General features: G+C 36.1%; 1 protein-coding gene across 1 annotated transcript in view; it reads right to left on the bottom strand.

Moving 5' to 3' along the window:
- The window catches only part of LOC142978852 (RNA-binding protein MEX3A), a 52489-nt gene extending 44183 nt beyond the window's left edge, over positions 1–8306 (bottom strand). Inside the window, exon 1 of the mRNA XM_076123444.1 lies at positions 7896–8306. Coding sequence (XP_075979559.1) covers positions 7896–8142 — 247 coding nt within the window. The 5' untranslated portion in view covers positions 8143–8306. The remainder of the gene's footprint in view (positions 1–7895) is intronic.
- Between the last annotated feature and the right edge of the window lie 16647 nt (positions 8307–24953).

Raw genomic sequence — 24953 nt, 5'->3', positions numbered from 1 at the left:
TCGATATCAATTTGGTAACAATACAACGTGCTTATTGGATACAAAGCAAGATTTGGATTATTTGTAATCATGCAAGTAACATAACAGTATATGAACATAGGTAAGCGAAACAGCATTTTTAAGTAAGGAGCATGCGTCCAAAGATGTATAATGGAATTCTTATTGAAACCAAGTCTTTATAAATAGTCGGCATTCTGTGACTCTCGTGCATAGGTATTTGCACATTGCACCTGCCATCTTTTTATTTCTGTTATTTTGAAGCGGTCAAGCTACAGTCACCCGTTAAATCGATTGCTATGGACGAGAGCAAATAGTTTCTGAAAAACCTTAATACGATACCCATTCAGAGTTAATGCGTTTTGTTGAAATACAAATAAAAACTTTGCTATAAATCGTAATGTGAATATACCAGTAATAGTTTCGATTTATTACTTTTTGATAAATATAGTTAAGTAGTCTTTCGTAGTGACCCCAATATTTTAATGTTTATTAAAGTTCGTATGTCATTAATTGTTGTTTCTATTCTATAAAAGTGATAAAACACTTTCCCTGTTAACCCTTAACAGATAGTGTAACAGTTATCGACGCTAATACGAAGACGGTTGAGGCAGGTGGTGCGCGCGCGCAAGACGGTTGGCAGATGTCGTTCTAACGAGCACTTGCGACTACTTGTACGTTACGATATTACTTATAAATACGTGTGTCCTTGTACATAGCACTTCAGAAGGTCTTAGTTTATAAATTCTTTTGAAAGTATGCCAAAAACAATAATTTTCTCCTACTATCATAGATACAATTTCTACACGCTTATAGGGCGAATGAATCCAAGGCTACCGTCGTAACTCTAATGATAACAATTTAATTAGGAGTCCGCCCCAAATGACGTACAAGAAGCTCAATAATCTGTTGGCGCACACTAATCATGTAGTTGGACAGTTTACATGTTCCCACACATGTGTTGCTAGGTACGAGTGGAACGGAACAATCCTTCGAGCGACAACATTCGCACATCTGCGTTCCTAGGACTTTGACTCCAACACATTAACATCATATCCTGTCATTAAACCTTCACGAGAAAAACGTACGCTCGATTTTTTTCCCAACAATAATGTAGTCCGCGACAAATAAATTAATCTCGGACAGAAATTGCCATCGCATAGTTCTCTCGGAGAATACCCGCGAACGTGTCGCAGGAATAATGAAAGTCGCCCGCGGGATGGCCGCTTATTACTAGCCCTGGATGAAGAGTAAATCGAAATGGGAGTGAGTCTAATTCGCGGCGCCGGCTGACAGCCCGAGATGGATTGTTGTCAACATTAGTGCGGGAGCATATCGACTTGTCGCTCTATAACATGGTCCCCGCCGACCGCGGCCGCTGTCACCACAACGTTTAGCGCCCCATCGCTCTGAAATAGCACCAATCGCTCATATAATAAGAGCCCATTTCACATCACACGTCACAACAGTTGCGCCGTTACGGCCCCGTCATAGCCACTCTCGTCCAGGAGTACATGTCGCGAGACGTCTGACATTCGATTTCAAGCTCAGAAACAAAACAGCTCAAGGTCTACAATTAAACGGAGGAGCGGTTTTCGCGCCGGATTACGGGCTTATTCGTGCTGCCGCGGCAATTAGGAAGTCATTCATTAGGGTCCCTAAGTTTCGCAGACGTGGGGGTGCCGTCGCACCGTGACGTCACGCTGTTCTTTCGCAACGCGCTATGATTCGAGATGATTTCTAGTTCGCTGCGCCCGCCCGGGACTCGCGACCGCCTGACCGCTACTTAGTGCTCGCGTTCCAAAACAAAAAGTAACCATGTTTAAGAATGCTGTTGGTGCGACGACGTGCGCAATACAAACAGGAGCGAGTTAGTTCGGGCTCGGCTCTTTTCTTCCCGCGGCCATGGCGCCACTTCGAGCGACAAGGACGGAGAAATGCACCTTAAAATAACCCTCAAATTCGACGTAGTAGATACACACAACTCATACAACCGTAGATTTCATTTCCGAATGCGCGATAAGGATGCAAGATGCGGTTAGCGGCGTCCCAGAATGCATCTGTCAAGTCTCACAAAAAATGGGGCCCTGGAATTTCGGGACGTCTTGGCGACGGCGGGACACATGCTTGTTATTTTTTTACCGCCAGAGTAGTTTCATTCAAAAATTGTCAACGGATAGAGGATTTGTGTAATCTTGTTAAAGTAATAGCAGTTAGTGGGATAACAACCAATTTAGCGATCGTCCAGAAATTTAAAAGCGAAACTGACGTTTATTAGGGTTAACTCCACTCGAGACACTTTTGTTTATGGGAGAGAGGTCAAAAATGCATTTAAGTTAAAATTGTAGAGACGATTTCTTCGACGATGTATAGTTGCATACAAGGATATAATTTCTAGCATTATTGGCGTAATTTGTTTGGTACGAGGCGTGGGAAAGTATAATTTAAGTGGTAGCTATCAGTTTCGCTTTTAGCGTCCCATTTCCGCTAGTACAAGACATCGGTCGGGTGTGCGCGTTCACCAGGCGTGCAGAAGTGTGCAGGAGCCGAAGCCTTGACCCTGAGTGCGGTGGCGTCGACCGGAACGCGCCGAGCCACATTGCGAATCTTGCCGATTGGCGTTCACTAGCCGTTTCGATCTTAGTACATTCCGCTCGCACGTGTGCTTTACGAGACTGTTTTCTCTTTCGTTTATATCCGAAAATTGCTAAGATTAAGTTAAATAGCTAAGAATTGTAACTTGCATCTTTTCTCGACACCGCGCTTTTACAGAAACGAAATAGAGCAATTGGAAGATGAAGTTGAACAAAAAAATGCTTCGCCTTTAACTGAGACGTGATGTAATCTACTACAGACTACTCCGAAACGGTCGGTAACGTCAAAATCGAGAGTTATTGTTGAGACTTGACTATGAAGGAGCAAAGTGCGGCGGAGAGGGGTAGGCAGTCATTGATGTGGAACCGGTCCCGAGTCGTCACTGGAACCGGCTCGTGACGGACAGGGATGAATTACTCACCGAAACGGTTTGGGAACTTGCTTGTTACTAATAATGCTCGACATGCCTAGCGCTCCGGAGACTACCTTCCAAGCAAACAACCGGCTCCACAAATAACTTCGTACATTAGGAATTCAATGAGATATCGCGATACGTTTTGCATTAAAATCCCGTAAATATCTGTCAGATAATCCGACGATGCATCTCACAATACATCGAATTCACAGATGCAAAAACATTGTTCGGCGCGCCACTACAAATCAAAACAACAAACGTGCCGACAGGAGGTCCGATCGACATCGACATCGAGACAATCATCGACAATCGTATCGATAGTCGGCGACACGAGTCGACAACCGGACGTGACGTCATGCCGTGTCCGTGCGTAAACGCGAGAATTTTAAACAACCTCCTTTTGGTATATTGCGTTGTCTTCAACAGATGTCATTGGTACAAACAAACACTCTTTGACATTTTATTACGACGTATATAAGGTTCAAATTGTTATAAAAAATTTACGATTAAAGGATACTCATTTAATATTCATGTCGTATGAAAAGTGCGTTGTTAAAAGGTCGTATTAGGTTTTGACACGAATTTACAATAGACAATAGTGTAGGAGGATCCATGGAATTCTATTTTTGCCTTCTTTGTTCTGCAATAGGCCCATGTGGTTGTCATACGTAATAAGGATAGCCAAATAATATGTTGGTCAAATTCTGAAACTGAGGCATGTCTCAGAAATAACGGGAAGGTTAGATTAGAAGGTGAAACTGAACAAGGCCACTTTTAAAAGCCTTGTACAAAAGAGTTTTATAGAAAAAAGTCATAAAACTGCTAAAAGTTCGCCAAAGGAATCTGCCATCTTTAAATTCGGAACGATCTCTCTTAGAAGATTTATAATAACACAGATTGAAAAGATAGCCAAGGAACCAAATCGTACAGCCTACAAACAAAAATAAGTCCGAATTTCACAGCGGCAGGCATCCACAGGTAAGTTTAAAAAAAGTTTTGAAGTTCGTAATAAAAGATCTGTGAAATAAAGGCCTTCCACGTGAAATCATTCCTGCGTAGTCGAGTGCTTCGGTTTTGAATTACCGATTGTGCCATCACATTAAAATATGTGAAGGAACCTTTATGTTTTGGCTTTCCTTAAAATTCGTCTTACTTAGTTCATTATTAAAAATATTTTTTTGATTTCATGAATCATGTATTTCATGTATCATGTATTTAAGGATACATTTTGAAACGTGGGTTAGAGTAGATGATAAGGTGGACAGAATTTAGATCTATGTTAAAAAATCCTAAAATTTCGACTTTGAAAATTCTAATAAAGTGCAAACTAATAAAATACCTGTTTAGGCAATAATAACATCAACCGATGTTGTTGCAACCTTTCAAGCATTAATGTGACATAATGAACGTATAAATAAAATAAAACTAAAAATACTGTGTCTTCTTAAAGCTACTGCGAAGGTAAAGGAACGTTTTTATTTAATTTTTATCGCAAAACCATCGGAATAAACGAAGGAAACGGAACGTAACGCCCTAAATATAACAGGGTTTTGAAAGACACGAAGCTACCTTATCGCAGACGAGTGTGTTCCTAATTATATCGTTGCAGTTGTACTTTTACATTATCAAACTCAAACTTTTCCATAATATTTACCCAATAACAAAAAAAACGTCAAAAGTCTGCAGTCATTTACATAAAACATCGATTGATTTATATAAGTGCTTTGTTCAAAAGCATTGGGAAACGATATGACAATATAACAACCGAATACCAAGGGACAATAGTTCCGCAAAATATTGATACAACGCTCAATAAATACGAAAGCCTAACTTTCGAAGGAAAACATTTCCGTAATAGGTCCTGTAAGGAATAAAAGCATCCGCCAAAAATATAAAACATTTCTCGAGGCAAGGACATAAATCTATAACAAAAGGGAGCGAGCAGAAAGGTGAGTGCAGAGCGTGCGAAACGCACCGCGTCGATCGTTGGTTCGTTCAAAAGGACGGGTATAGTTAGACAGAGTTGCAAGTGAGGCAGCTGCGTTTTTTGCTCTCGTTTTACAAGTTTCTGAGGCTGGCAAGCCTGGCAATGCAAGGGAGCTCACTATACCTATAGTCAGTATTATTGTTTCGTTCTACGGCTATGGGAAAGGTTCCATCGGGCCCTATTAAACGGGTCGGATCGAAATAGGTACAAGTTTTCATATAATGCGATGTTATTATTGTGCTTTAGTTTTTTAAGTTTTATGCTCATATTCAGATGCTCCAGGGCATAAAACGATTTTAGTAACTTTGGTGAATGTTAAAAGGTTGTCTTGTTTATAGAACGGTCAGTAACTCGATAGATATGTTAATGGAATTTTAAGAAAAAAGTATATCTAGATTAGAAGAACCTCTCTATAATTTATTGGCTTAAATATTTGTTCGTCTGTTACTTACTTATATACCTACAGTAGACAGACTTGTTTTATATGGTATTATTCATTATTTATTTTTAATGAAGTCTCTTACTTAAAAGGAGTACGATTTTCTGTATTTTCAGATATAATTATTATTGTCTTATCAATAATTAAATCGTATGCCATTAATAGTTATAATTTATCGTAATGATTATAATTATGTGATTAAAGAAAAAAATTGCGGGAAAAGAGCTTTCATCGTTTTTATTTATAGCTGATCAATGCATTAAACGTGAAACTACCAGGACTGCATAATTACGTGGGTATTCGAAGTTATATATGACTTTATATCGTAGTTTGAGCTTCAAAATATAAATAAACAACCATTAATCCATGTTTGATATTAATACAAACACTTGAACAATATGTTTCACCTTCCATAAAATTGATATTATTATAATAATACAATTTTTAAATAAGTAGGTAGGTACTAACATGATGCGATATTTATCTCAATGATAAAATACAAATTAGTTTAACAAGATCACTGACTCAAAAATACTATAAAAGTAATAATGACATGTTAATTTCGGATTGTTGTCACCAAAAATATAACATTTAGTATTAATGAATATAAAGTGCCTGCATTCGTGTAAGTCTTTTTATAATATTTTATATCATTATGACACTTGCTAATTTAATAGTGAGACGCATTTATTTAAAAGAATTCGGTATGTAATATTGTCCAAGTAAGTATTACTACAGTCTTCGACTTGAAAGCTGTTTGATATTGAAAGTTTTATAACTAAGTGTTAAGATATTACGTAGGATAAGTGATGAACTCGATCTATCAAAATGGAGTTTTCCCGCGATTTTGGTACAACTCTTTGAATTTAGTTAAGTTTAAAGTTATAATCAAATATCGATTGTGAGTGTAGGTGAGTGATGATCGAAATAATTATAATGAGTAAAAGAGGGTATTTGTGAAATATAGTTTTTGGTGTGTTCATTACGTTAAGTCTATTATTTTGAAATCTCTTTTTGCTTAGAGGCTTGTGTACGAATATATAACTAACGAAATATGCATGTATCTAAAATAATTAAATGAACCCGATTAAGTTTTTTAGCGCAAATGAAATTAATATAATTAATAATTTGCGTAATAATACTATCAAATACCCACATAATACACATTGTTATTTAGTAATAAAATATAGGTATTAAAATATGAAACAACATTTATTATTATCTCTGAGTAGTAAGGTCATGCTCGCACATATTTCACCTTATATTTGCATACGTTTATTAAAATGCCGATGTCAAACATTCTACAGCAAAAACAACGGAATTTAACTAAAAAAATATATGAGGGTGAAGCGAATTTTACGAAAGTGACCCACCATTTTTCGACCACAAATCTACCTGTGTCATTAAACCATGATTTGCTGAGATATCATAGATAATTGATTTCTTACAGAGCGCGCTAGTTCTGAACGATCTATGACTATAAGGGCTGATGGGCTTACTTTGTCGGTATTTTTTGCTCATCTCCTTAGAAAAAAGAAAACCCTCGGAAACCGTTTTTTGCCCAGTGGTACCTTTTAATTAGAACCAAAGATAGTTTTTTCATTTTAGAAACTCGGTCCTGTCTGATACCGAGAAATGACATCACATCGAGATTACGATCTACGACAATAACAATTGTGGGCAATTTGGATTTGTTTATATATTACACATATTTAGAGCTGGCCTTAAAATGTTGAGGCTATGGTAGACTTGATTTAACAAGAAAATTTGGTTTTTAAGCGGTTGAAGGTAGATTTGGAATTTTAACTACAGAGATGAAAGAACGTGCGTCTAATCTACATAAGGTTTGAAATAATAAGATACATAGGTAGGCAGCATTCCTCACGAGCTCTCAATTATCATAAAACAAAAGAAAAACAACAGTAGGACGAACGTAGCCCCGAGCGTGCACAGAGGACGTTATCAGAGCTTTCAGCGAGTGAAGATGTGCTCGAGCCGAGCTGACGGTGCTCAGTGTGCTGACACTACACAGACTACACTACACAACGTAAGACTTACGACGTATTTACCTACACGTTGTACATGTCGCTACGATACCCGCCTCTACGAGACTCACTGCGGACACCGCAGAAAGCGCAACAACAAATATATCGAGGGTAAATAAACAAAAACAATGCGCGCTCGGACACTCTCTCACCGGTCTGCGAAGTTCTAGCCGTGGACCGTGTCGCTGGGTGTTGGTTTTGATCGAACATAACCTAAAAGCTCGCCGGTGCGGCACGTGCGCCCTTACATAAGGGTGGCGCTGTCCGCTCGCGAACTCTCGCCCTCCGCCTGACGTGACACCGAATAACCTCTACAGCTGTTCGCGTGGTGGCGCGGGAGTGCCGGGAGAGCGCGACACTACGACACGGCGACAACAACAAGCATGCGACACAACGCCGGTATATGTGCAGCCGTACCTTGGCGGCCGACGATCTCCGCTACGTGCTCCGAAGACGGCACCGGCACGCACTCGGTCATGTTCTGCGACTTCTTGGCGCGGTCCTCGGGCGGCGGCGCGAAGCCGAGCGGGCTCGCCAGCGGGTTGCCGGTGGGCAGGCTCTCGCCGAGGCTCAGCATGCTCAGCTCCAGCGCCAGCTGAAACGCGCGCTGGTCTTCCACCAGTCCGCTGGTGCCTCCCAGCTCCCCGAACAGGCTCGACGGCATTTCCACTTGCGAAGCTATTTTGTCGGATTTAAGAGAGGTTGCCCTCTCTGTCACTGGTACTAATAAAAATTGGGGTGCGTTCGATCGTTTCAAACGCCGCGTGTTGTCATGTGAAACGCACACGTGTGTTAGTCGCGCGGCGCGGCAGTGAACTGAGTCGCCGGCCGGCGGGCGCACGCGCTCAGCGCGCCGGCGCGGGGTGCGGCGGGGTGGCGCGGGGTGGCGGGGCGGCGCGGCGCGGGGGGTGGGGGCCGGCGCCGCGGGGGGCGGCCGACTGCAGCCAGGGCGGGATGCGTCGCAGCTTCCGCCCGCCCTGTGCTGTACCTACATCGGCGGCTATGTCCGTGCTTTAACACCTTGCCGCTCACAGTCGCTCGCACTCAGCTAATTATTTCGAGATCACGTTTTATGTTCGAGGTGGACGCGGGTGATAACGGCCGCTCTAAAAATTACTTTGATACATAGGAAGCTGTAACCGCAACGAGTTTGTGTAGGATAATAGTTTCTTGTTAATATACCTACTTGACTTAAATTAGAACATAATAATAATAAATTAAGATGCTTGGTCGCAGTCAGTCTGAATATCGGTTACGAAGTCACAAAATAAACTCGAAATGGAAATATAGGTTCCTATCAATGTAAATATTTTCATAAGGATACTTCTCAACTGCTTCTTATTAACCAGCCGCAAAATATTTAATTCATTGATGAGCTAGCACTATGCTCTCGTTTTTATCACTAGTTGGGACGATGAGGCTATCAACCAATAGACAAATCAATACGAACGTACTCAGGTGTCCACAAATAGGAGTCGAATACGCAACCAATGTATATTTAATTCTGTTTGTATTTTCACTTACCTAGCCGGCTGTAACGGCTACTGCACCACGATGCGGAAAGCGAATGAACAAATTAGTATGATCGTAATAATTTCCTTTATCCTACAGTTCCAATAATAATTATTATTACGTCTGTAAGTATGATAAAGATGCATGCAATGCAATAGGTATGTATAACTTAATAATATTATCAGGTATTATCTGTCTTTGTATAAGATTTAAAATAAAAACAATGAAAATACCTACCTATGTATATCGTCTTTTAATTCAAAATGTCGCATCTTCGTCCTGGAATAAATATTCGATGATTTTTGTTCTTTGCAACAATAAAATACAAAACAATTTAATATTAACGACTGTTTATCAAGTTTATCATCCAGAAAGACATAAATAGATATTAGAGTTATTTAATATTATGTAGTTGTATGCGTCTTCTGTGGCACGTAGGCGACTACACCTACTAGATCATTACGATGTACCTACTTCATTCCGTGTCATATGTACCTCTATCTAATTTCTATATCGGTATAAGCCAAATGACCGATGTTAATTAGATCAAAAATAGAGTGAATCTGACTATGAATCACGAATAATCAAGATATTGCTTGCAGCTTTGAGTATTGTGCTTCTGAAGTTGATTTCATGATCCTACTGCTGTATGTAACGATGGAAATCCATTTAACAAGTTTATATCATTGAGTTAATACGATAATCGTGATATCTAGACTAAATAATTTATATAAAAATAAAAACAAAATAATTGTATCTTTATCATGCTGATATTTTAATGTGTTTGATGAAGCTCTTTTGATTAGGTACCTACCTACAATTTCAGTCATCGAATTCTTTTGTATAAGTTTAGTTAATGTAGCGTCGCAAATGTTGGTTTTCTAATATACACTTAAATAAAGTTTATGTATAGTTCTATGTAGGTGTAGTTTTAGGTCTTTGCACTAATCTGGTGGTGTGAATGGTTGATAATAATCTCTCTATTCTTAAAATACAAACGGAAACAACAGTTTATTGAGCAATATTTAAAAGAAATATATTTCCACACTTCTAAAGTTACTAAATCAATTGTCGGAATCATAATAGGTACTTACAATCAATTATAATCGGCGTAGTAGTCCAACATCAAAGTAATGTTTTCTTATCACAAAGAGAGTTATAAATTCGGGGAACGTGGCCATTTGACCTCACCTCGCGTCCGGACAAACAATTCGTCATCCGTCATCTCAAACATTCTTATTCAGTAGATCGCTCTAAGTTTATGTTAGCCTGGTAATCTTGGAGACAGCGTAAGTATTTCCCAATTAGAAAGAGTTACTTTCCTTCAGAAATATCTTAATCGCGTCAAGCCCCGTTATTTTAAAAATATTTATTTAATTCATTCATGTAACTTCATGTAAGGTTTTTAGTTCTATGAAGTATTTTTTTATTTAGTCATATTTTCATTTTTCTAATGTCTTCCTTTATTTTGCAGTTAAAAAGGTCATTACTATCTCTTAGCTTAGTTAGTTATTTGAGATTCCAAGTATCATATTGTAAAGAAATGTCATCATTTAAATAAACACAGGGTCATTATTTGACTAGTATTCCCTTGAACTATATGATCTATTGCATATTGCAAACATAAATACAATAAACGAAATATTTTTTACAAATAATTTGCATTTTCTAAGTAATATAACAATAGATGAGATGGTTTGAAAATACTATGCGCGACAATAATGTTTTATGTACTTGTGTATCCAGCTATTTAGCTGTCTAGTATTAGAGCTTTTGACCTGTTATTAAGTCCTAGTACCTATACAATTTTCCCGTGATGAATATCCGATGACACTTTAAAAAAAGAACAGCTTTGCAGTAAAAAATCCCTGATTTATCTATTTTTTACAATTTCAAAAAGTTATATTAGTGGTATTTGTATTTCTTGCCCGTTCAAATTTTCTTATTGGAACTAAACATAGGGAAATTATGACAACCATAGGTAAACTAAATAGGTATACAGTAAATCGTTTAATCTTTATAAAGCTAACGCCGACACGGTATAAAAAATTTGTACAAAAAGTTTAATGAAATGGGTGTATTCAAAGGTACAAGTTGCATAAGGAAGTATAAAGTGAGACAGCTTAGGTCAATGTGCTTGCCTTACTTCAGTCCCTTACTCATTGTAATGGGGAAAATCCCGGCCAAGACTATCAGCTCCGGTCAAGTAGGTTACAGGAAATAATATCCTTAATTGATAGTAATATCGAATGATTACGCGTAAAACATATTTACTATTTTTTATGAACACACACCTTTTGTTTTATGGCTCATGCATTCATTTATTGTTGGTTTTGTTATACAGGCTTTTCTTCTAAAAAGAACTCCTGCACTAAGAATTGCTCTTGTATCGCGGGGACAAACACAAAGTAGAACTAGACCCGAAACAACTATTTGTGAATTAGACAAATATTTGTTGGCATAATTAAAGCATTAATGGCATAGCGATCCGGAGGCCGTCAAATGATTGTGACTTTGGTGACATTTTGATTAGAATTCTTTAAATATACATTTCTCTGGCTTTGGAGTCACAGATCATCATTATCATCATAAACATACTACTGTCCTCAACCCACGGCATAAATTTCCTCCCGTTTTGCCAAAACCGTTCTATGTCCTTTATTACCTAAACAAATAAGCAATATTTTCCCGTTGTTAAAGCTTTCACAAGTATTTCAACATTCCCAACTTCCTCACTTATAAAATGACCTTCAAAAAGAACTACGACAACTGTCTACAATTTGTCATATCATTCTAAACATTAAAAAAAAATTGTTGTGCAATTCAAAGTTTAGCCAAAATCACCGATGGTTTTTCACCATTAGGCTTTTATTGAAACAAGATAGTGGATAGATAAGTATAGAAGATTTGATATGGTGATTTGTATTATTTGCGAGATAAGCTTTATCCACAGTAGTCTGGACTCGACACGTGTAGTGTACTTCCTTATCGTTTTGGAGGAAAAAATATAGCAGTTTGGAAACATCACTCATGGTTCTTATCAATGAAGATTTCTGGTGGAAAACTAACAGAAGTGGTGCAATTGTGAATGGCTTGTAGATATTTTACAAAGTGTCCATAGTATAAAATTTTATTATATCTGTACCAAAGAGACAAACATACATATTATAATTTATATATGAAATACACCCGTATTTCACCGTTTACAATGTTAGTCCCATTCTCACGTACCTCATAGGGAATGAGTCTAAAGCCATATACTAGGTATGTCACTAAACTTTAGGCACATTAGAAGAGACCAATAGTACTATGCTCGGCACAGGAATCGAAACCGAGACTTCGTGTTCAGGAGCCACTAACGCCCTGACCTCATGTATCTGTTATAAATAGACATAGTTATTGTTGTAGTATTGTTGTTAAGTAATATTCTGGCCATAAGATTAACTTGTCATTACTTTCTAAATAGATAACTTAGTTTATACTTGTTACATAACTTTCGTCATTATCCTAGGCCTACGTAAAGTTCAATATTTTTTACAAATAACTATTACGACTGTGGCGTACAAAAAGTTTACTTAGTTTTTGCTTATTTCCGGTTCTATGACCTACAACGTAACTTGTGACTGACGGAAGCGGGGTCAAGGCGGGACATATATTTTTTGCAAACATTTGCAATCAGTTTTTTTTTTCGTCGGAATTTCGTTTTTTTTGTTGATATTACATACATTTATAGATATACCATTTAAAGATATAGAGCAGCCGCACGGATTATTATTATTATTTACTCTGAGGTTAAGCTACCCTTGACAAGGCTAACCTGTGGATGGGTGGCCATATTATACATTCCGAGTTCCTCCGTGTTTCGGAAGGCAGGTTAAATTGTGGGTGCCGGCTGTCATTCTCAATGATCTTTGACTGTCGTTAACAGTAGTTAAAAGTTTAAAGGTCTGACAACTAGTCTTACCGAAGGGTACCATCATATTATAACCCAGGTAACTGGGTTGTGAAGGTACGAACGGCCGTCTCTCCATGTAAAACACTAGTATTCAGCTGCATCCGGTGAGACTGAGAACCGACTCCAGCGTAGTTGGAGGACAGGCTAGGCTTATAATATGCTTACATTTATAGATATAGCGGAGACGAATGTTGTAAATGTCTTAACTGTCTCGTTGCGACCTTGATTTCTTCATTTCATTGACTGTTAGTCATCTAATTTATTCGTTTATATAATAGTTACGCGTTTAGCGGATAATATAGCAATAAATATGACGCTGTTTGACCTCGAAATTAGAAGTTTGACAATATATATTATATTTAAAGATTTAATCGGTTTGAATTACTTACCTTCTACTTATTTAAGAATTTAAAAGTAAAAAGCATGCTGGTGTATTGTATTGTTTTAAAACTTAGCTAATTTATTGCTGATTATTTATAATACAACAATGAAATATTTGGGATTGCAAATATTAGTTTTTTTCGGGAATATACCCATATTGGCAAACTCTAGCAGCCATGCATGATGTAAGTGTACATTTTTTTACACAAGACTTTAAAAAAAAGGTTTTTGAATTTTTTTTAACAATCCAGTATGTATTATTGTGTTGTAAACCAGAAATCGACCCCGCGATCTCAAGATTGATACACCAACACTACAATAACTTAAATCTAATAATCCAACAGTATTAACACCAGCTATAAGCTTTCAACAGAAGCTTATGAAAACACATGAATGTATGTGTTTCAGTCAGTCGTTAGAGAGTGAGGAGTGAGGAGTGAGGACAGAGAGTGAGTGAGGGAAGAGAGGGCATCAGCAAACGGACATGATCCTAAGCAAGTTACGTTACGTCCGGAACTATTAGTGCGCGGTGTTAAACTGTTTAGTGGAGACAGTGGTGCACAACATTTTTATTGCGAGGAGCCTTTGAATGTTATTGTTGTAATGTTTGGCTGCCTATGAAAAGGTCTGTTATTTGTTTATCATTCTGAAAAAGATTGGTTATAATATGCTTTCAGGATTTGCGATTTAGACACTATTTTACTCACTACTGAAAAAAATAATATGGCTATCGCTTTGAAGAAAATAGGCACTGGGATAATATTAAAAAAAATTACAGGACTAGGACATGTTTACTGATTCTCATATGAGCAAAGGGCGGTTAAGGTCGTTTTATTATGTTTATATGCATACAAAATAAGGCCCTGACCGAGATGTAATATGTAATATTTCACCAAAAGGTTGAGAGCCCCTGTCGTCGTCCAGCCGGCTGATTCGTCCCATAGTCGGATACTCGCGTGACATGTGGCAGGGTTATTGAATCAGCGTCTGATCATTGACGGGATTCGGCTACACTCGGCTAGACTGTGCTGAAACAGTACTGCTGTTTATTTTCAACATATGAGTACATTTATAGTACCTATGTGTTTACGGCGTGGATAGTACTGTGAAGTGTAGATATTTCTGACCGCCTCTAGCCAAGTGGTAGTGATTGCCTATGATTCGATTGCCGAATCGTGCAAGGAGTCTTCAATTTCTGTTGGAATGTTCTGAATCGATTATGTGTCCGGTATTTGGCAATATGCTCACTTAGTATCACATATCACATTGGACCAATTTATTTAATGCCGAAAAATGGGTGTGTTTTGGTTAGCTACCTGTACCAATACCTCCGGAAATGACAGGCGTGATTTCCGATTCTTTAACGAAATAATTAACTATACTAATATTATAAAATTTTTGAGTTTTGAAAGAACTATTGGTGCGAATTGAAAAAATATTTTACTATAGGAAGGCTATCGGCTATATACCATTACGCTACGACCATTAGGAGCGGAGTAGCAACGAAAAGTTTTACAAAAACGGGGAAAATTATGACCCAATCTCTATCTCTTATGTGACGCAAGCGAAGTTGCGCGGGTCAGCTAAGTCAATATAAAATAAAAATTATAAGCAATTGGCTACTAATATATAAGTAAATAAATACATAATCACTTTATCAATCGTGTAAATTGTACCTAAAACTAAACCAGAAGGCGTGTTCGCTATCAAAGCAATTTTCCTAACACGGCCAACATTTTTACATAGCACCACTACCAGGCGTCCAGAGATCGATAGAGGGGTAATAACCACCAAACTTAGCTTCAGACAAAGTGGCTCGTCAACTAATCAAACTATTCTCGTCTAGTCGTCGAATATCATGCTTTCATACGATTTGTTCCGCCTGTGACGCTCTTCTATGTAGGCAGATCATTTGGCGATATTGTTTTTCTTCGCGTGGGTTTACTGTGTACTCTTTTCTATTAATGTTTCTACCGATTGTAGGACGTTACTCGAATTAATAAGTTTGTAACAAATATGGTGACATTTGCTGGTCTGTATTATTCTTGTGGAATTGTTCATTGGTTCCATTGATGTTTAGTTTGACATTTGAATAATTTTACGGACTTTGATATAAAAACTGAATATAAGTTTGTCAGAATTTCAATTAAAAAGTATCTTTTCCTATATTGAAGCTTGTATACTTTTCACCCAAAACATAACCGACTACCCTCCTAACGTTATGGGCTCCTAATACCGATAGAATTTAGCTTTACGAAACAAACCTTTATCAGGATAGAAATAAGATCGTTGCATAGCTAAAACGGGGCCTGCAACGAAATTGGGTCGACGGGGTTATTGGCCGGGCCTCAAAATAAAGGGTAGTTGTCGATATTCCAAAGTTCATTCTATAATAAGCCTTCCGTGTTATTTTTCTGATATTCCCTTGATTGCTGACGATGGTTACTCGTTTTTTACTTAGTAAAACGGTAAAATAATGTTGTGTTCGCTTTTAAAAAAATAGGTCGAAAGGTGTAGTATAGATTAAAGGTTATTATAAATTAAACTTTAATAGTAATTATCATGTCATCTACGTTATGAAAGTGGGTTCGACCTACGTTTGATTTTTTCTTTAATTTGAATTAGATGTATTTTTCATATTCATTAGGTACCATACAGGTTCGCTTACGTAATAGAAAATATAAGGCACCTCTTAAAGCTATATTTGCGAAGGTGTTTACTAGAAATCTGTTACTTTTTCACATGCCCTTTAACACTAAAATCAGTTTTTTGGAATTATTAAATATTATATTGAAGGGTTTAAAGTCGCGGCTTGACCCGAATCAGCATTTTATGGGCTATACCAGGGGTTCCCAACCTTTTCTTAGCCTGGGACCACTTTATATTATTCTTGTTAGCAGGGACCACTATGTAAGTACGAGTAGTAGTAGCAGTATATTAAAAATAAAGTGTAATATTCAAGTTGACATTTTTTAAATCATTCGCAGACCATATTTTGCATTCCACGGACGACTGGTGGTCCGCGGACCACTGGTTGGGTACCATTGGGCTATGCCAATACTCATATACGAATTGAGGTGTGTTGAATTAAAGAAGACGGCCGATTCGGCAATCGAAGTCGACCAACTCGATAATTTGGTTTAGTAACACCTTAAACTTATTGCTGAATAACAAAATGTACCTGGCTACATTGGATTTATAATCCGTATTCCTAAGCGGTTATTAAAAAGTCTAAACAATACTCAAGTACGCAGTTGTCGACTTGGTAGACAGTTTGTCTTGTTTTTACAAAATCTCACTTATTTTCTAAGAATTACTTCTTTTTACTAATCCAGCCTCCAGGTAGCCCCTTTAACTGTCAGACGATTAAAATTACAATAGAAACAATTTAAATAAGTACAACTATATTTTTAGAATAGCCCTTTTTTACAAAACGAAATATTACTTAAAGTACTCTAATAGTTAAACAACTTTCTTTTTGTAACAAATACGTAAGTTACATTGTACCTCATATTATTATTACATTACATGTTTGTGAAAGAAAACATCGTGATGAAATCTTGCATGCCCAAAAATTGTTTAACACATTCGTGGCTTCGTGGCCTGCGTGGTGGACTATGCCCTAGCAGTGGGACAATGGTTTAAAAAACCATACACTGGTATATGCAGATTGAGCACATTTTTGATAATTTTGTTATTTTCTTTAATTAAAGAAAATGAATCTAAAATTCCCGTGAATAACTAATCTTTTATCTGTCAATTAATTCTAGCAAAAAGACCACACAAATTCTTTTTGTACGCGTATCGAGCGATTAATTATTCTAAAGGTAAAAAGCTCAGCCAGTGCTTGAAGCTTTACCAGTAGCTAGACAACATGAATAGCCTACAAAGGCTTCTAAAAATAATATTTTCTAAGCTACCGTGGGCCTTCACCAGTCTATAGAATAAAATTACTTTTATTTGTATACGCTGATCTATTTTGATGTGAATAACGTTATAATAAGAGCTCGGTAGATCTCGGCTCAATACATGCATTCACTTGAATGGTTGCGACAGTCGGGTGACCATAAAAAACAAAAATAATTTACACATACTTATTTCTTCTTAATTTTCCTTGTAGTATAGTAGTTTTACTAGGGATGGCCCAAAATAAAATCGTCATCCACGGATTATAATTTGTAAAAACGTCCTTGAAATACTTAAATCGCCCTATACAATTATTTTACAAAGCTTTTGTGCATGACGGTACAGAGGTAGCTTTAAACTAAACTAATTTAAAAATATACCTACTTATTAAAGAACTCAAGCCTAATATGCTAAATGTAAATAAATCTATCATTAATATATTGCACAACAATTATTTTACACGTAAAGCGTGAGAACAGTCCATATTACAGAACAAAACTCACGTCACCCTACGTTCAAATCGTCTCAAGTTCAAGAATAAGTACACGGCGAGACAACAATGAGTACACGCAGGTAGTGATTTTTTTTATAAGGCCCTTTTAAACCATCTGCTCTATACTGCGGATAGCAGATGCGAGACGGTCTTTGTATACGATTTTTTTCGCCATTTACACGGCCCTTTCAACGTCCTCCGATGTTAAGATAAAAACGGATGCGTCTACACTCCACAAGACGTATGAAGAATTGATTTTTAGTTTGCAAATAGTATCCGGTTTTAGTTTCCTGTATATTTTCGTGTTGTATGTGGGTGAATAGGTGTGTTTTTTGTTAAATAATTGGGCCCGTGCCAGCGGAAAGCTAAAGCTTTGTGCTTTGTTGTCTCCGCTTACTTCGAGTACAGCTCCAGACATTTATCTTTCTGTTTCCTGCTTAGGAACTACACCTTTGAAGACAATTTTGTTTCATACAACAAGCTTTGTGAATAAAATCTCACAATAACTGTACAAAAAAAATACAGACCTTTTCTGAAGAACAATTTTAATACAGCAATGTCCTACAGAATGTGAAAATTACTTTAATTTATTAATTGTCAACGAAGGCAATCGATTGCCAGAAGCTGCTACACCAGAGTACCTACCTATCAGTTCATATGAATATAACATACTCCCACATTCCTAAAACTCAACTAAGAACTGCTTAGGCGGTCTACCAACAGCAACTCATTCTCAAAAGGTCTGATAAACACTTCTTAAGGGTTTTTATTTGTAAATAACAAAAATGTACTATAAAAATATGATTCATCCATATCTACGACATACGAGTGAATCATATTTTAGTAGATATGGCGTCAGGCATAAACCACGTGATATTTGATTTTACATACATTTTGCTTGCACCATATATGCAACTTGTGTCATAAGTATTAATTATGAAGCCAACCTTGTAATACCAAGCAATGAAGTAGCCTTCTTTAGATCAAATAAGTCCTCTAGATTTTTTCATACACAAAAGTTTATCGCACAAGCACTTATATGCCTCTTCAACAATAAAGGACATTGTTTACATTTTTTCTTCAGCAGAAACAATTTCTTAGTCTTTACAATATCAGTGAAGTGTGAACGTTTAATCCTTTAGTGTCAGAGACAATACATAGACAATGCAGAGGATGGAGGATGCAATCGGCAACGTTTAGTTCAGCGGCTCCTTTATGTACTGTTTTAATTTATACTTTTTATAAGCTCTTGCTATTTATGTCTTAGATATTGTACTGATAAGTTTCTATTGTTGAAGGATTATTTTACCTGATATAGTTTGTTAAGTTGTTTGAAGATTAGCAATGCTTTTCAGGTATCTATTATGGAGTAGAATTTATCACAATGATTTAAATACATGGAGATATTATTCTTACAATGAATGGTTTACTATGTTTACCTGTTTAAAGTAAGACTAGAATATGACTACAACAGACTTAGTCGCGCGCAAACGTATTTTATATCAAACGTGCGACCTATTGATCGATCTATACTCCATTTTAAAACTCCCCATCAATAATATCTGCTCAAAATACACTAATATAAGTCAGTAATCAATCAATTACCAATTTTCTCTTCATAGACTTTTTTTAAAATCAGTTCACAGCGTGAGTTGAAAAAAATCACTTCTTGGGTCCACAACAGTTAAGGGTTGGTTTCTTTCGAAGGGTCGCGACCCTTTGTTGGACCCTGTAGCAGCTGGCCGAGGGCATTGACCTCTGCTAATATCGTTCACTCAGGACTCATAAGTAGGTATATCCTTGTTCACAAACTTTGATGATTAGGAGCACAGAACATTACGGAGGTAGCTATTATTGTAATATGAAAATTCTTATTGTAAGTATTAGCGAAATGATGATGTTGCCAAAATTGTATAAGTTTTAGGTAGGTCTAGGTATCTTGAAGCCGTGATTGATTACCTATTGATGAATTTTTCGGTGGGGTTGAATGGAGACCTACAATGTATAGGTACACCTTCTATCCTAACACGTAAGGCTGGCTAACAAGTAATAGTAATTTATCCATCTCACGGACTTTTCTGATGTAATTACAACAATATTCGTACCAAATCCATTCATCAAAGAAACTAAATACAACTAAGTCTTGAAGACAGAATTTGGTAATAAAAATCCCAACATAGCAACCAACGGCACCAAGAAGTCGGTTTAAAAATACTTATTCATGTTATTCATCCATTATTTTTGAATACATGGTCTAAAACCCACGTTACTGTTGCTAGGCGTTCTCCGATTATTTGAATGCAATAACGATTCTTCCCAACTGGGGATTTCAGTTGCCAAAACACGTCTCCATTATATTTACTTGTGAACTGCATTTAATTCTATGTAAAACAATCTGCATTGGCTGTTTAAAAGGGGTGCTTTATTCCCAAGAGCTACTTATGCGATTTTGAAGCAGTGGCTCTCAACTTTTTTATTCTAAAAGAGCATTAAATGCTTGTAATTTCTTTATACTTGTATTTCATTTGTTTATAACAGTGTTAACAATTGTTGGTAAACCAAAATAAATATTTATTTATAGTCGGTTTAAATATCTCTGCATCCAGAGGTATAGTCTAGCTTAGGTAAAGTTAGTATTTTGAAATATTACCGATTTTTTCCTACATTCCTGTCTTTTCATTTATTTCTATTATTTTACTATTCGACACTAATCCTTAAGTTGTAAAATTGGTTTTAGTCACTAAATAGAGAAGTAAAGATTTTCCGAAACTTGTTTATGATTAGTAAAACTAACCTAAAAATAATATATTTACAATTAATAACTTCGCTAAAGATCTTGGGTCCCTCGTTCCCTCACCGTCTACAAACAATACCTTGAGAACCAGTGGCTTTTATAAAAAGCTTCTTCATAACGGTTCCAAAACCTGTTCTAGTCAATGTCAAAGGGTACAACCGAAATGCCTATTGGCAACCAGTGAGATACACACTCCCAGACAAGAATCAAAATGGGGGTTTTAAGATTGATTTTAGGTCAACTTTACAAAGTAAAACGTGTCTTTTCTTTATGTTCCCATATGGTGAAAGACTTGTTCCTAAGAGTGGTATCATGCAAAACGAATAAAAGATCTTTCTCTGTACATTCAAAAGATCTTATTTCAATATGGATCATTGATAAATACAGGTCTGGGTATAATTTTCCCACATTAAATTCTGGCTAAAAATACTTTACTAAGTATATGCAAATAAAGAGTGTAAGTGCCAGTTTTTTAGTTTATGAATAAGTGTAACGTAAGATATCTGCTCAATAAAGTGGCAAATGTATGACAATAACTGTCGAAATTCCGGCTGATAAGCTATCTGATACTTAGGTACCCAGAAGTGGAGACCTCCGGGTAAAATTACTTCTTCTACAACACAATACAATACTTATTAATTATAGTTACTAAAATATTGTTAAAAAGTATTTATTATAGTAGATAGGTACTTAGACTTTTTTGAGTTGCAAATATACAATTATTTTATTCAAACGTGACGTGAGATTAAATTAACTTTTATTCAGAGATTAATACAATTTATCGATTGGCGAAAATTTCAAGTATGTTGGCTTGCATCCCACTACATATACAAAATAAACTGTGGATAATAATATTTTATTAAGGTCTATTTATACAAATAGATATCAATAACGAACTTATATCCAAACTTATAAGTGTCATTTGTTTTGGGATTTATTAATAAACTTTACTAAACTTATAAAAGCTCCCCGGAAATAATTTCCTCATTTTTAATCAAGGCCGATAAAAGTATTTTAAGAGATCTATAAATAAATAAATTGAATGATTGATTTGTATATTTTTTTAATGGAGAATGTAATGTGAAGCATACAAATTGCAATTTTACTAATTCATTTAAAAGTAGGGTTATAGTTACAAGTTTATTTGGCTTATTTGGTCTTTGCTTTTTTTTACACGTATAATTATTTTGTAATTATCTTTAATGTACAACATACAAACAATTTTACTGTTTTATTACACCTATGAATATAGATTTACGTACGGGGCGACCGAAAAGGAGGATTTCTTTTAGCCAAAAACACAATTTTGGCATACCTTTTGCACTAAGTAGTTATTTCCACAAAGGCACCCTATTCTTACATTGACACTATATTTCGTACTACCACACAATCGCTATTTCAGGGTCTCCTAGAGTAACTCATGGCTCGTAGGCTAGTTTGAGCTCATAGCTCGTAGGGTAGTGTGGACAAAAGGGTTATTATCTGTCCACTTGATATTGATCTCTTGCAAATTCTTCACCCCTGGTTAATTTTATGTATTTATCATTACGATCTGTTGCATTATGCAAGCATGTTAGCGATATAGGGTTAAGTAGAGTTTGTGTCACTTTTATGATTAAAGATATGAATATGTTTGTGTAATATTTTATTGCTGTGTTGATGTAGGGCTTCATTTGTATTATTTATTTATTTACATAAATGTTTTTTTTATAATAACTGGTCAGTATTAATTTATTACTCTACTTGTTAACAGGGCTATATAAATAAAGCATTAAGTACTCGTTCCCGTCTATTTAAACGTAAACACAAATACAATCATACTTAAATAAAATTTATTGAAAAACCTGGACGGATTCAATGCAAAACAAAATTGTTCCCACAAACTCATGCGTCGCCCCAATTTCGCTTCCGATAAGATTTCGCATTGCGAAATTTCTTTTACATTACCTTCCGTCGACCCCAAAGGCATTGTAAGGGCCCTTTCTCAGGCCCTTGGCTCACATCTGTCGTTGTCGGTGCACCGGCCCTACGTGCAACTGCATACAATGCAACTCCCTTCAAGTTCGGTTAAACGTTCAACGGTTGAATTTGAGACGCTATTGATTTATGCTTACCTGGTACGTAGGTAAGTATTTATTTTCGTTTTCAATGTGTTCTTGTACAAAAAATATTTGAGTTCAAACAAAGATTTAGAATTTGTTAAAAGGTAAAGCAACATCCGTTGATGGATGCCAAGCATATATGTACATATTGTAATTATATTTAACTGTATGCAGTGTTTATCTATAGTTATTACTTTAAAGTTTAAAAAGCTCGATATGGGCAATCATTATGATCATCATTATACGACCACCTCTCAATTATAGTGTCAACACAACACACCATACAGCAAGAAAAACATTACATCGATATAATAAACCTTAAAGTTAATAAGTAGCGAACACACATTATTTTGAACTAAATTAAAAAATAAAACTCGTAAATTTTATCCTCGAAGATCAGTTTTTACGATCTACCTGGGAAAATACCTTGTGCTTTTAAAATATTATAAAAATCTTATCCCTATTTAATGACCTAAATATTTTTGTTACTTTACGTTTAGTTAAGGCATTCTGACTTTCCACTCTATTCTACAAACAAAGTTTTTCTAGACGAGGTAGTGTTAAATCGAGGAATACCCTAATAATCAGAATATTTTTTTACCGATTTAAAAAAAGAGGACATTATACGTTCGTTTTTTTAAGTACTTATTTGATGTAACAGCTAGATATATTGTACCTACTTGATATTTAATAACACAATATTTATTTCAATATTTCAGGGGTATGCATAAGTCAAATGAAATCTCTATACAGCTACATATTTATAAACAAATTAATAAGCTTATTGCGCTATTATGTCACGGCAACATTTCCCCAAAACAACAAACAGATTGAACTTGATCACGAAATGTAGGGGAACAAAGACCACGCCGTTTTAACCTCGTTTGCTTTTAATCGCAGAAATGCATAACATAATGAATTCATTACTGTCCTATTAATGTACGTGGCCTCATTTCAAAACGAAAGTATTTGGTTATTTTTGAACAATTTGATCGATAAATAATACACTCATTCGTTATTTTTGCAAAGCACATGGTAGTAAAGTTGGAATATGGAAATGTCATCGTCGATCTAGCTGTTCTTCTAAAATTTATTATGTTGGAGTCGGCATCCAGTCTCACTGGATGAAATACGGAAATGTGCTCCGAAATCAAAATCTTTAGTTACTCATTTTCACAAAACCCACTCTACAGATGATCTCATATTTATAAGGCGATGTGACGGTCAGCCATTTCCTCATAAACATGGTGATCAATAAGTCCAAAGCCGGCCAATTCTTTCCGACTACTGCACGGGCACATTAATTGGAAAAATACCTATAAAAGTTCCCCTTGCCTACTTTTTGTAATTCATTCGATAGTTTAAATTAAAAAAGCGAAGTGGTCAGGCAACCTCGGTCGTGTGATCGAAACTTCTTTTAAACTTCCATTTTCTCGTTGTCAAAGTTCGGAAGGTCACGCTGGAATTTCTAAGCAAAGTGAAAACTCGCCGATTCTTCCCAACTTGTTTATTTATAGCCTGCATTCAGCATGTTCTTGTTTGTTTAAGATGTAAGAATTGTTATACGCTGGCCCTCTGAGTGTCACGATTCGTTCTAGGCTAGACTTGCATCATTTGAGATGGCCGTGAACTTAGGTACTTACGGCGCAGCGTAAAGCTCTGTAAAAGTTTATTCTATTCGTTATTTTTAAAATGCTTTTTATTTAAAACCGAAATGAGTAATTTGACAATATCCTTTATGATTTAAATAAAATCAATTTATCATTATTTACCGTGCTCCTAAAATCGAGATGTATTTTGCATGGAACTTTCTAGAAATTTACAATACGTTACTCTACCTGTCCTACCCAAGTGATGAAATATAAATTCCTTATCTATAACACAAAGGAAAGGTGCGAAAATAATGTGTTTTTTTTCACTCGTTGTAGATATAATAATAGAACATCGCCATTATCTTATCCATTCATGTTTAGCCGTTCTTCTCTCCATTGAAAACTTTACAATGACTTTTCTCGGTAGTGGTAAAATACGCAATGTTTTTTTTCCTTGATAATAATAATGTGTATTTTTGTATTTATTATGTGTTACATTGTTTGCAACCACTTTTCAAGACGAATGCAATAATTAGAATTGTTTTTTTCTTAAAAAACCTTTATTAATGCAAATAGCTTAATCACCAGATGGCATAGGTACTATACATACAAATACAATCGTATTTTTGTACGCTAGAATCAATGTCTAATAAAATTATTCTCACCATTTTATTCATACGGTCATGTCATCAGTCTTATTTTTTCATGAACAAGTTAAGTTTTTTACTAAACTACTAAGA

The sequence above is a fragment of the Anticarsia gemmatalis genome, chromosome 15 (genome assembly GCF_050436995.1).
Source record: "Anticarsia gemmatalis isolate Benzon Research Colony breed Stoneville strain chromosome 15, ilAntGemm2 primary, whole genome shotgun sequence".
Lineage (NCBI taxonomy): Eukaryota > Metazoa > Arthropoda > Insecta > Lepidoptera > Erebidae > Anticarsia > Anticarsia gemmatalis.
This window is presented reverse-complemented; position numbering and strand designations above follow the sequence as displayed.